The 12,663-nt window shown below is 44.9% G+C and overlaps 1 protein-coding gene across 1 annotated transcript; it reads right to left on the bottom strand.

Annotated features, from left to right (window-relative positions):
- Positions 1-470: 470 nt before the first annotated feature.
- On the bottom strand, positions 471-7,580 carry Tlcd5 (TLC domain containing 5). Its single transcript, XM_076924806.1, has 3 exons — positions 7,365-7,580; positions 4,589-4,788; positions 471-3,117 (listed from the first exon to the last, which is right to left on the bottom strand). Exons 2-3 carry the CDS (start codon positions 4,785-4,787, stop codon positions 2,612-2,614), a joined length of 705 nt encoding a protein of 234 aa, XP_076780921.1. The 5' UTR covers position 4,788; positions 7,365-7,580; the 3' UTR covers positions 471-2,611.
- Between the last annotated feature and the right edge of the window lie 5,083 nt (positions 7,581-12,663).

Genomic DNA, 12,663 nt, shown 5'->3' on the forward strand with positions numbered 1-12,663 from the left:
TTTTATAAAATTTAGTACAAATCGTATTGAAATATAAATCCTTCTTGAGCAATATCAGGGATGATTACACAGTAATTCAAATGCAAGTAAGTGTTCCCTTTTGTGTCTGGGGACACGAGGAACACTAATCTGCCCTTCATTTACCTGCATAGTAAAAACAGGCAACCTCTTAACTGCTGGGTCATCTTCACAGGAGTGTTTAATCTCTGAATTTCCTCATAGTTACTAGTTAGACCATCAAGAAGAGCTGAAATAAGGAATTCCTCCCCACTTAGCACTTGTTTAGGTGTCTTGTTATCAAAAAATAAATAAATAAAACCCGACAGGCATTTCCTTGAGTTGGCCTCAAACAGAAAGATCTACAATCCTTTACTTCTGAGGAGGGAGGGAGAAAGGAGCCAGTATTAGATTAAGCCTGCTCACTTGTCTGGTCTGGAGCAGGTTGCAATGGTGCCAAAATACAAAAGCCAGTTTTGTTTTGTTTTGTTTTGTTTTGTTTTGTTTTGTTTTGTTTTTTCCTTTATGTCCCTGTGCCAAGCCACTCTTTCTGACTATGCTTTTGCTGAAATCAGCATTTCCCCAGTTTCCATTTCTGCTCGAAGTTTTGCTGGAAAGGAACACACCACCAGCATATCTGGAACACAAGTCAGAGAAAAGGGGGGCATGGTGCTATCTGTCCAGAAAACAAAAGCAAAACAGCTACACGATACCTCTTTAGCTACGTAACAGTCACCTTAAAGGTCCCACTGTTCAAAGACCTTTCCATTTTCGAGAATGTCGATGTGTTTCCGACTGCCCCGGTGACAGGTTTCTGTAGCCAATGCCACTCACTCATTGGGTTAGTGTCCCCAGTGACTATGGCATGAACTGACATTACTCACTGACCGTTAACCATTTCCTGGCTTACCACCTGGATTAACCAGTCACCATTGATCTAAATATCATGGTAAAAATAACAAATACATAAACAATAATACTTTTTTTTCCCCCATTAAAGCCCTACACTGGAGCCAGGCATGGTGGTACAGGATTCCCAGCACTGAGGAAGCTTAAGCAGAATAGAGTTCAAGGCCAGCCTGAACTACACAAGCAAGACCAGGAGTCTCAGGAGAAGTCTCAGGAGAAGGGAAAAGGTGATTTTAAAAAAAAAAGGGGGGGGGGGGAAGGGCATGTATCAAAAACAAAGAGAAAGGAGAAAGGGGAAGAAGAAGAAGGAAGGGAGGGAGGGAGGAGGAAAGAAAGGAAGGAAGGAAGGAAGGAAGGAAGGAAGGAAGAAAGGAAGGAAGGAAGAAAATAGCTTGAGGCTAATACTTACATTAAAATCTTTGGTTCTAGTTTACAGTGTGTACCAGGAGCTGAAACCTGAACTCTATCTCAAGTCCAGTGGAATCCACATGGTAAATCCCCGTGGAATTTAGCCCTGGCCTCTCATGCCTAGCCGATTAATTCACAAAAGCCCTGAGAACTGGCATACTTTTCCTGGTAGGGCAGAACCCGTACGACTGGACCAAGTAAATCTAAATCTACCCACATCTCATTCACCATCTGCACCCAAAGCACTAGCTCTACAGTTTTTGTGCACGCAGTTAACATAGGAATCCTGAGCTGCTATCCGTGCAAAGGTCTGCTTGCAAGGTTGGAGAGGGCTCCCACCAGAAACGGTTAAGATTGCCCTCGCTGCTTGCTGTTTCTGAAACACTATGGTTTACGCCAAATGACCACTATGGGGAATCTTGAATTTTGCCTTAGGCTATTTAGAAGGTGCCTTCGTGACCTGTTGCCATAAAAGCTCAGGACACCAAGTGTTTGATGACTTTCATGTGTGTTGTCATGAATCACTCCTGTACATCCAAATAGGAGACTAGGAGCTAGCTAGTGCTTAGATCCCATGAGCTTTGACAAAGGTTCCTTTTCCCTTTGCTGAGTCGTCTCCATATCCTTTCATCGTCATAGATCAAAGCCCCGAGTCTTCTTGATTAATCATGGAAGCCAAGGGTGCCCTTGGGAACCTCCGACACAGTCAGTAAAGGGAGGCTCAGTGGAAAGTTCCTGCCATTGATGGCTTCACTCCCACCTTCTGTCCCTCTTGGCATAACAGCTCCCTTTCACAAATACTTGAATGCCTAACCCATGTCCCTTCCTGAGAGTCCCTCCCTTTACATGGGATGAACATACTTAAAATGTCTCGTGGGAATCGAGAGCGTGGGAAAGGAGTTATTTCCAAAAAGAACAAGAAACAGCACTGACTTGACTCAAGTTCTTTTCCAAACTGTCTGAATATCAAGGCTTCCCATGAACATGGGGACCCAAAAACAAGCGACAGTGGCCATCACTATAGAGTTCTGCCCACTTGTCAATCATCACTGAGGGTGCACAGATGCCACTACGGGAGAAGGTGTTTCAAAACTGCATGTGCTCAGCCTAGAAACTGAAGTGATGAACATACCTTTAGCCCTTTTTCAAAACCTAAGTGCTCTCTCTATAAGGTCGCTTTTAAAGCCCTATAAGCTCAGCTCTGTTTCTGACCCTGGTCCCATAGCCAATTCAACCCAATCCATTGACTGGGAACAAGCCTTGGCTAGTGCATCTTCAGATGCCCGTTATGTCTTAGCTATCGCTCCTCATTCCGTCTGCTTCTCCACGCATGGTACTTCTTGATGCTTTTCTTCCACGCAAAGCGCCAGATGCTAACCATAAAGCACCAAGACACGGCATACATCGCCACACCCCCGACCTTCACAAACCACTTGGGGGTGGGTGAGACCATTTCGCAGAAAAGGAGATGAGCGCCCACACCGATCCTCACGCCAGTGAACAGAGCCACAAAGAGGAAGTCCACCACATCCCCCGTGAAGCTGTGATAGTGGCCAGTTTCCCGGAGAAACCATCGCATCTGGAGCAGCGGGTTGGTGATCTCACTTCCAAAGAGAACGGCGTTGACCTCTGTGCCCGACTCCCCAAGCGCTAGGGCCATAATGATCCCCAGGATGCTCAATGTGTGATGAGCCAGCATCAGGGCACCCTCAGACTGGAAATAGATGCACCAGCCCAAGTCGAAGATGAAGTAGCCCAAGGTAAGACACAGAACGTGAACTTGGAGAGGTGTGTTCGGTGAGCCTGAAACAGATCGAGACAGAAGACGACATGGCTAGGAACTGGGCCACCTCCATAGGGGTCCTCTGCCACTGTCTCTCAAACCTTTCTGAACCACGAAAGAGGCCCAAAGCAGGGACAGGCTAGAGCTTTTAAAAATGATAACAATTAAACAAAACCTAAAATCTAGCCTTACGATCTCAGCACTTGGGTGGTGGAGGAAGGATCAGGGCAAGGCCAGCCTGGGCTACACAGGGAGTCAGGGCCAGCCTGGGTTACACGAGAGCCTGTCTCCAAAACACAAACAAACCAAGTTAGTGTCTACAATGGTGGTCTTTCTTGTTTTGCTTTTATTTTTGCTTTTTGAGACAGGGTCTTCCTGCTACTTGCTATGTAGCTAAGGCTGGCCTGGAACTTTTAGCAGTCTCCCTACTTCAGTCTCCAAGGCTATGGATTACAGACAGGGGCTACAGAGTAAACTCAATGCAAGCCTGGGCAGTGAGACTCTGTCTCAGAAGGATATCAAGAAAGATAATAAAATAGTAATAAAACCTCAAAGACTTTAATGAATGATTGTTCAACCACAGTATCTTTCCTATGGAAGAACATAAAATACTTACTTTGTTGTTTCAGTGAATATTCTAATTCCCTCCTTTTTAACTAGCTATAGGTTTGTTTCCAGACCCTTGGGCCACTCTATCATGCATGTCAGATTGATTTATTAACCTAGAGAATTAGGTTATTGGACACTGGCAACTCTAACTCATCATGAAAGCAGACTCCAGAGAGAACTTCCAAAGTAGAGTGTCCTCCTGTCCAAGAAAATGCAGTACAAAGACCTGACATACTTGAAATCACTAAGAACCCTCAAATAAAACACAAAACTTAAGACTTTATTTCATTTCAATTTGATAGAAGATTACAAATTTGAGGCCATCTTGGGCTATAAAACAAGATCCTGCCTCTAGGGGAAAAAAAAAAAAATCAACAACAAAGTTGTACAAGCTTATAATCCCAGCAACTCAGCAAGCTGAGGCAGGAAGCTTGTAAATTCCAGGCCGGCTTTGACTACAGAGTGGGTAGCCAGACCAGCCTGGTCAGCTTAGTGAGACCCTCTCAAAAAGTAAATAGCCAAACAAACAGCTAGATGGATAGCTAAACAAACAAATAAATAAGGAAACAGAGAAGAGACCAGGTTCACAGTCCAGTGGTAGAGCATTTGCCTAAATGTGCATACCCCTACATTCAATCCCCAATAACAACAACAACAACAAAAAAAAAAAGGCAAGAAAAGAAAAGAACCCCAGCAGCACACAAGGATTATGAAAAGCAGAAGCTAGACCCACACAATCTCAAAGTTGACAATGAAGATTTGCAATACAAATTATTAGAATGGGAATTATTCTTTAATGTGACACGAGTTTTTTTTTTTTTTTTTTCAAGTCCCTAAATCATAAATCTCTTAGGAAATATCTCTAATGTCCCTTCTACCTACCTGGGTGGGTAAAAGGCCAAGGACCATCGATGAAGCCAATATAAGCAGACAGGCCTATAGAGAGGACTCCGTGGGTGAAGGTCACCAGCCGACAGCTCCACTCACAGCTTCGGTGTTTATTCAAGCAGCAGAAAGATGTATAGAGTGAGAGCCAGCCACCCAGGCTGCACAGCACCTGCACACACAGACCTACGGCCATCCTATGACAGAAGAGACCAAAACCAGGAGAACAAAGAATGTACCCCAAGAAAACAGCAGAAGCTCATTTTGTGCACATGCCCAAATTGCTATTATTAAAAATAATATGAAGACAGGGCCTGTACTGATACTGAAACTCTTCACTCCACACGAATCCAAGACTTTTCTAAGTAAATGTGGCTGCTTTGTTTATAACTCCAAGCCCACTAGAGATTCGACTTTGGCACCTGACGAAAGTTGTGAACTGGAAACCAACAACTGTCCTCTGAATCATTAAGGTAATTCCTCACTCAACTAATGATGACCAACTATCAATAATAACCTTTCAGAGATTACCCACTTTGGACAGTGACACACAGTCTATGAAGCATGTGCATCTGGTAATGTGCTCACACTTCACAAATCCCAGCGCTAGCCAGGGATTGGTGTGTGCCTATAATCCCAGCTACTCAGGAGGCTGAGTTGAGAAGATGTTAAGTTTAAAGTCTAGTTTAGTTTACATAGCAAGTTCAAGACCAGCCTGGACTATTTACAGAAGCCATGCCTCAAAATAGAATGAGAAAGGACTAGGGATACAGCTCAGTGGTAGGGCACCTGTGTTTCACCACACCACAGAGGGGAGTGAAGACAAGCACAGCAGTACATGCTAGGAACCTCTGCAGGGGAGAGTGAGGCAGATGAGTTCCTGTTGAGAAACTAACTCTCTCTCTCTCTCTCTCTCTCTCTCTCTTGTTTTGTTGTTGTTGTTGTTGTTTGTTTGTTTGTTTTTAGAGACAGGGTTTCTCTGTATAGCCTTGGCTGGCCTAGAACTCAGAAATCCGCCTGCCTCTGCCTCCCAAGTGCTGGGATCAAAGGTGTGCTCCACCACTGCCTGGCGAAACCCTATCGCAAAAAGCAAGGTAGACAGGGACAGAGGAATACCACCAGAGGTTGACCTCTGGCCTCCATATGCAAAGCTCTCATAAATAAATAAATAAATAAAATACCACTTTGGTTTCTGCTAGAAGTCACATGACACCAGACATTTTAATGTGGTTAAACTGAAACTAAATTTGGCTGAGGTCTGGATATTTGGGTCATAGGTTTATCAGTGAAAATCAAAACTTGAGGTACACGTAAATAGAGAGTCAAACAAAGACTCCAGACATCTTGGAAGGTATCCCAACTCTATTATTTATCAACAAGGAAGCAAAGGGATTTTTAAAGTAGATGTTGAGATACCAAAAATATCCTTAAGGCAAGAATTCGGTTAAAAGTGAAGCAAAGTAGCTGGCGGAAGCCTATAATCCCAGCATTGGTGCAGCAGAGGCAGCAGGATCACCTAGAGGTGCAGCTCAGCCTGTCAACACAGAGAATTGCAGACCTGATGGGACTACAAAGTAAGACCTTGTTTCAAAATGATTGATTGATAGATAGATAGATAGATAGATAGATAGATAGATAGATGGATGATAGAAAGATGGATGGTAAAGTCAGAAATTTTACATTTTAGAATTTTTGCTTATACATTTAAACAATAATCAACACTGAGTTACTTTAGACATACAGAAGAGACTCCCAAAAGACCAACATATCATTGTTAATATACATTAGCTCCTCTGTTGAAAGCACAAATAAGAAAAGAAATCCCAAACACGTCAAGTACGCTTCTCATCTCTGCAGGAATTCTCTGCATGGCTGCACTTAACCGCTCACCCTTTTCAGACCAACACCCCTCAATACACGAGCCACTCCCAGGAATGTTATCCAGAGAGGGTTTGGGCAAAGGGCAAGTTTTGTCCAGCTTTCATGAGAAATCAGGTTCCCGTTCCAAAAAAACAGTAGGTGTCCATCAAAACCTGTAAGTGGGGAAATCTCTTTAACCTGAAGAATGTGTTTAAACTAAAATTAGGGAACAGGGCGGGGGGAGGGGGAGGTCAGTTCAGTTCTAAGACACATTTTCTGAAACTTCTAGGCCAATCTTCAGACATACAAAGTACCCAAGTGAAAAGCTCTGTCCCTCTTCCTTTCAAAGGCCAGGGTCACTGGCCAGTAAGGCGGATCAGCTGATTGGGACTCGGCGATTAGTATTTTTAGAGTCCTCTTCTCTGAATCCTAATTCCCTGGCCCAAGAGAGAAAACAGTAGCCCATTTACAAACACCCCAGTAAAAAAGCAGGCATTTGTAAACTGCAGACACAGCTCTGTGACCTTGAGCCTGCGTGTCTGGTGTGGGGTCTGGGAGGTTCCCAGGCCCTCGAAGCTCGGTGCCCAGGCTCCCCCATCCCGGAGAACCTCGGCGCTGGGCGGGCGCCTGGCTCCGGGCCTCCGGCGAGCTGCAGCCCAGGACTCTGAGCCAGTAGCAAGGTCGCATCCCCCGGAGGGACGTGCCCAACTCCTGGACCACGCCCGACTTCTAACCCGGATCGCCCCATCCTGGACCGTTATCTAGGCATCCAGCCGGGTGCCCAAAGCTTGGCGCGGAGAGGCCCCGGCACCCCGGGGGCAGAGGAGCCCGCGCGCACCTGGCCGCCCGCCCGCTCCTTCCCCGCCTGCGCCAAGGGCAGGCCGGTGCCCATCCCTCCGGCGAACGCTGTTACCTGGCGGAGCGCACCAGGAAGCCTCTGGCGCCTGGGCGCCCACAGCCCAGGGCCCGGATCGCGCCGACAGGAAGCTGTAGAGGGAGGGGGGAGACAAGGCTGTGACGGCGGAGGAGGAGGAGCCGGGGGTCTAGGGGCACCTGCTGGCTGGGAGGACGGAGCGCAGAATGGATGCTGGGCCAAGGAAGGAAGCGGATGGAGGGACCTTCCTTGGATAGGGAAGGGAAGGATGGTCTGTTGCTCTTGTTTGTTGTCTCGTTTAAATCATTGTAGGACTGTAGATTTAGAGTGTCTGGTTTTTTTAGTGGTGGCACGTTAGCCTAACGCTAACGAAAGGCCCTGGATTCAATCCCTAGTACTCTTTCTCAGTAAATCTTGATCCACTCTGCCATCTGTGAGATGGAACAGGCTTTTCACTGAGCATGTACTGCGTACCTACTAAGACCGTCTTTGAGCTCCCACTTAAATGGGAAGAGTGAAACAAGCACACTGAGTGTCAGAAAAGTACTTGGGCCTGGGAATCACACCGATCTCTTTTTAGCACTGACCCTGACTAGGTGTAAACCAAAACTAAGTTTAAAAGTAAGCGGTTGGAGAGATGGCTCAACAATTAAGAGCCTTGGCTGCTCTTACACACACAGGTCTAGAGTTCCGTGCCCTGCACCCACGTACATGTCTTTAACGCTAGCTAATTCGAGGGTCCGACTCCCTCTTCTGGGCTCTAGTGACAGCACACTCATGTGTGCATATGCTTGCAGACCCACACATACACGACTTTAAAGTTAATTATGCTTGGTATGCAGTGGGGCAAGTTAAGTCTATGCCTCCTTCCTCTTTCACAGAATGGGGCGTGAGATGCCTCTCTCATAGATTATTATCAAAATTAGAAAAGGTTATATTAATAAGTGCATAGACCATTAGCCAGAACGTGGAAGTATATATACATATCATCTATTGTCTTTAACTTTAAAATATTTCCCCCAATACTGGGATTAAACCAGGGGCCCTGGGCAGGCTAGACAAATGCTGTATTCCCGGGCCTTTATTTTATTTTTGGACAAATCGTTAATTCTCTTTGGGTCTGAGGATAGTGAGTTTGAAGAAGTTTGAACATAATGTTGTTGTATCTGCCTATAATCCCAGCATCTGGGAGCCCGGGGTGGGAGAACTGTAAATTAGAGGCTAGCCTGCATACTTGGTTTCAAAATTAAAACACACACAACCGGGGGTGGGGGTGGGGCTCAACTACAGTGAGGTGAAGGAGGGAGTCTGGCTTGTTGATCAAGGCTGACAATGATGGGGGGGGGGTTTGCTAAGGAACTCTTAGCAAAGCTCCTTAGAAGAGATGCGTTTTGACAGTGTGTAGGAATTATAAATGTTCTCACTTTGGTGATTTATTCTGCTAACCCTTCAAAGGTAAAGATGCCTGTTTCCCTAGAACCTAGTATGGTCGAGGTATAATGAAGGTTTGTGGGTTGAATTAATGAAGGAGAAACTCCTTTGGGATGGTTCACACCTGTAATCCCAGCACTCAGGAGGTGGAAGCAGGAAGACTAGGAACTCAATGTTATTCTCGGCTATATAGCAAATTCAAGCCAGTTTGGGCTACAGGAAACCTCTCTCAAGAGGAAGAGAAACCAGAATTAATAGGAAAAAAAAACAAAAACAAAACTGCGTTTGGAGCAGCACAGGTGACTTCCAAAGCTCGTTGGTCATCAGCACTACTTGGAACATGATATCAAAACACCCACGTACTGACTACATCTTAAATGTTGTGATCCCGGAGGTCTGATGTGGGGCAGGAAAAAGTGTGTTTTAAAATCTTCCCCGGGCTCATTCAGAGGATTTAGTCACACTTCAGAGCCACTGCTGTCAGAGAACCTTAGCTGTCTTGATGGCAGTGCCAAGGTTATCTCCTTCAGTGGCTAAGAGGAAGCCTATGGTGTCATGAGCAAGACAACCATATTGCTATGCTCGCCCAGCTTCCACAGTTCAGTGTGTGGTCTGGGACCAAAGAAAGATCACCAACAAAATCAACATCTCCCAGCCATCTGCTCGCACACACAACCTCAGAACCTAACTCTGGGCATACTTGGGAATCTGTATTTTTAACGGTGATTCTCTGGCAGTGCTGAACATTGAACCTAGGGCCTTGGACGTACTAGGTGTGCCACTGAACTACTATATGCAAGCCTTGGGCAGCGATTCACAATCTCTCAAAATAGAACTATTTATAAATCGCTTTTTAAATACCAGTGCCAAACACCCCAAGACAAGAAAATCCAAATTATCAATGGAGACATCAGTTGCTGGTAGCTCTCCAGGTGACTTCAGCTTGCTACCAAAGTCAAGCACAGGTGCCAGAGGCATTTGGCTAAAATCAGTTAGAATCAGTGTGAGGGCGATTGGAGAAGACCTGTTTGAAGCATCCTGAGAGACCAGATATCAGTGAGATCTGAGACACAGCAGGACTATAAGCAGCCCCAAACCCTTTGTTTGGTTTTGCTTCAACATTTTGTTTTCATTCCAGTCTGTTGAGCTGGGACTTTCTCGCTGCCTCTGTGTTCTACAAAAGAACAGACTATTAAGGAATTAAGGAGTCTACAGGTTCCAACGGGGAAGGTGTCTTTTCTTCTAAGGATAATGGATTTTTATTTAAAAAAAAAAAAAAAAAAAAAAGTGCCCGGGGTTCTGAAATCAAGCTTTATTATTTGAAATGAAAAGGTGCTGATTTATCTTTTGAAAAGATTTCTTATGCTTATGGGTGTTTTTGACTGCATGTATTTCTGTCCACTAATTCATTCCTGCAGAAGGCAGAGTGTAGAGTCAGATTCTCTGGAACTGGAGTTACAGATAGTTCTGAGATGACGTGTGGTACTAGGAATCAAACCTGGGTCCTCTGCAAGAGCAGCCAGTGTTCTTAACCCCCTGGACCATCTCTCCAGCCACCCACACTATATTAGTTTATCTTTACTCTTATCTCTGCTCTCCCAAATCAGCAGTGTCCCCCACCCTTAGGACAAGCAGATGACAGAGCTTTACACTAAGGTTAGCACAAGGACAACAACGACTACAGATGACGTTTGTAAAATGTTATCATACCGCACAAGCCATTGTTACAAGTCCTTTGACTGTGGTCATTTGTGTAGGCTAGAGTCTACCTTATAGTCCCAGTTTACAGTTGAGAAATGAAGGCACAGAGCTGGCCAAAGCATGAACTCAGACAAGATGATAGGGGACATGCTGAAATGTGGCACCTGGAGTCAGGTGGTGGCACAGGAGCATCAGGGGTTCAAGGCTATCTCAGCTACATAGTGAGTTATTTCCAGCTTGGGCCAGCAGGACCAATTCACAAATTACCGTGTTTTTATTGTACATAAAAAGCTCTCTGTTCTTATCCAGACCTCATCTCAAACAACCAAAAAGCAACATTAATGACAACTGCTGCCGGGCGGTGGTGGCGCACGCCTTTAATCCCAGCACTTGGGAGGCAGAGGCAGGCGGATTTCTGAATTCGAGGCCAGCCTGGTCTACAGAGTGAGTTCCAGGACAACCAGGACTACACAGAGAAACCCTGTCTCGAAAAAAAAAAACAAAAAAGTAAAACAAAAACGATAACCTCCAATACAAGAGAAAAAAAAGAAGTTGTCTCTGCTTGACAATTACTCCCCACAGATGTGTACTACATTTCTGCATTCACAATCAGTGAAAGGCTTCCTAAACTGTGACACACACACACACACACACACACACACACACGCACACGCACGCCATGGGGGTCATGTAGAATGTGGGGTCATGGAAATTGTACATCAGTACAGTTTAGTTTCTGAATGCCTACAGATTAAAAAAAAAAAAAAAAGAATTAAAACAGGGCTGGAGAGATGGCTCAGTGGTTAAGAACACTGGCTGCTCTTCCAGAGGGTCTTGGTTCAATTCCCAGCAACCATATAAGAGCTCACAACTGTTTGTAACTCCAGTTAGAGAGGATCTGGTACTGTCACACAGAACACAGGAGTACATACAGGCAAAACACCAATACACATAAAATACAAATAAATAAATCTTTACAAAAATTAACTCAAAGTCAAACACATAATCTCAGGGTGTTAGCTAGGTGTGGTGGGGTAGCACAGACCCTTAATCCCAGAACTCAAAAGGCAGAGGCAGGGGGATCTTTGTGAGTTTGATGCCAACCTGGTCTACATGGCAAGTTCCAGCCATCTAGAGCTATATAGTGAGAACCTGAATTAAAAAAAAAAAAAATCAAGATTTTTCTTTATAAAAACAAGCAAATCCATTTCATTAGTATGCAAAGTTGTTTATGTATTTTCTTGTTTTTAACTTATTTATTTATTCATTTTATGTATGTGAGTACACTGTCACTCTCTTCAGGCACTAGAACAGGGCATCCGATCCCATTACAGATGGTTGTGAGCCACCATGTGGTTGCTGGAAATTAAACTCAGGATCTCTGGAAGAGCAGTCAGTGCTCTTAACCACTGAGCCATCTCTCCAGCCCCTGTTTATGTATTTTCCAACTAGTAAAATTATTGTCCTAACTGGCAAAGGATTGTCCTTAAATAAATTAATAAACTTCTTTATGGCTTTTCTACCAGAAATGCTTGACTTATATACTGTAAATATAATGCAGGGTATCTTGGAAAAGTTTCTCTGCTGAAAGAGGGCTTTGAGTGAATAAGTTTATAGTTCCCTAGTTTAAATTCCCTGTGTGCAGCAGTATTTGAGACAAGGTCTAACTCAAGCCCTGACTCACTTTGGGCTCACTATTATAGCCAAGGCTGGCTTTGAACTCCTGATTCCCACGGCCTCAGTCTCCTGAGTGCTATGATTACTGGCATGTGCTGCCATGCCTGGCTTTAAAACTCTTCTCTCCCTGTTATGTGCAAGTATCAATACTAGTCATTAGAGACAGCAGAGAACAGGACAAACCAGGGAGACAGGGGCATCCCAGCGATATGCCAGAGGGCCCATGGCAGAGGGTCCTGTGCCTGGATACCTGGGGGCTCGTGGCAGGGTTTCCTGATTGAAATTATCTCCTGAGTTGGACCCATAGTTCTTCCTTTGCCTTAGAGGGTGGTCATGGTGGCACGGGCTTGTAATCCCAATACCTGATTTCTCAGTAGCTTAGTTTTATCCTGATCTATCCTGTCAGGCTAACCTGTGCCACAAGGGACCCAAAAAAAAAACAAACATACAAATAAAAGATCAGACAGAGGGCTGGAGAAACGGCTCAGTGGTTAAGAACACTGATCGCTCTTCCAAGAGGACCCAGGTT

Source organism: Arvicanthis niloticus, chromosome 26, assembly GCF_011762505.2.
Source record: "Arvicanthis niloticus isolate mArvNil1 chromosome 26, mArvNil1.pat.X, whole genome shotgun sequence".
In the NCBI taxonomy this organism is placed as follows: Eukaryota; Metazoa; Chordata; class Mammalia; order Rodentia; family Muridae; genus Arvicanthis; species Arvicanthis niloticus.

Bases quoted from the DNA above. Each gene is read 5' to 3' on its own strand.
- Tlcd5 (XM_076924806.1), bottom strand. From the start codon at position 4,787: ATGGCCGTAGGTCTGTGTGTGCAGGTGCTGTGCAGCCTGGGTGGCTGG. The intron at 3,118-4,588 runs GTAGGTAGAAGG...GATCTGTTTCAG, and splicing joins TTGGCCTTTTACCCACCCAG to GCTCACCGAACACACCTCTC.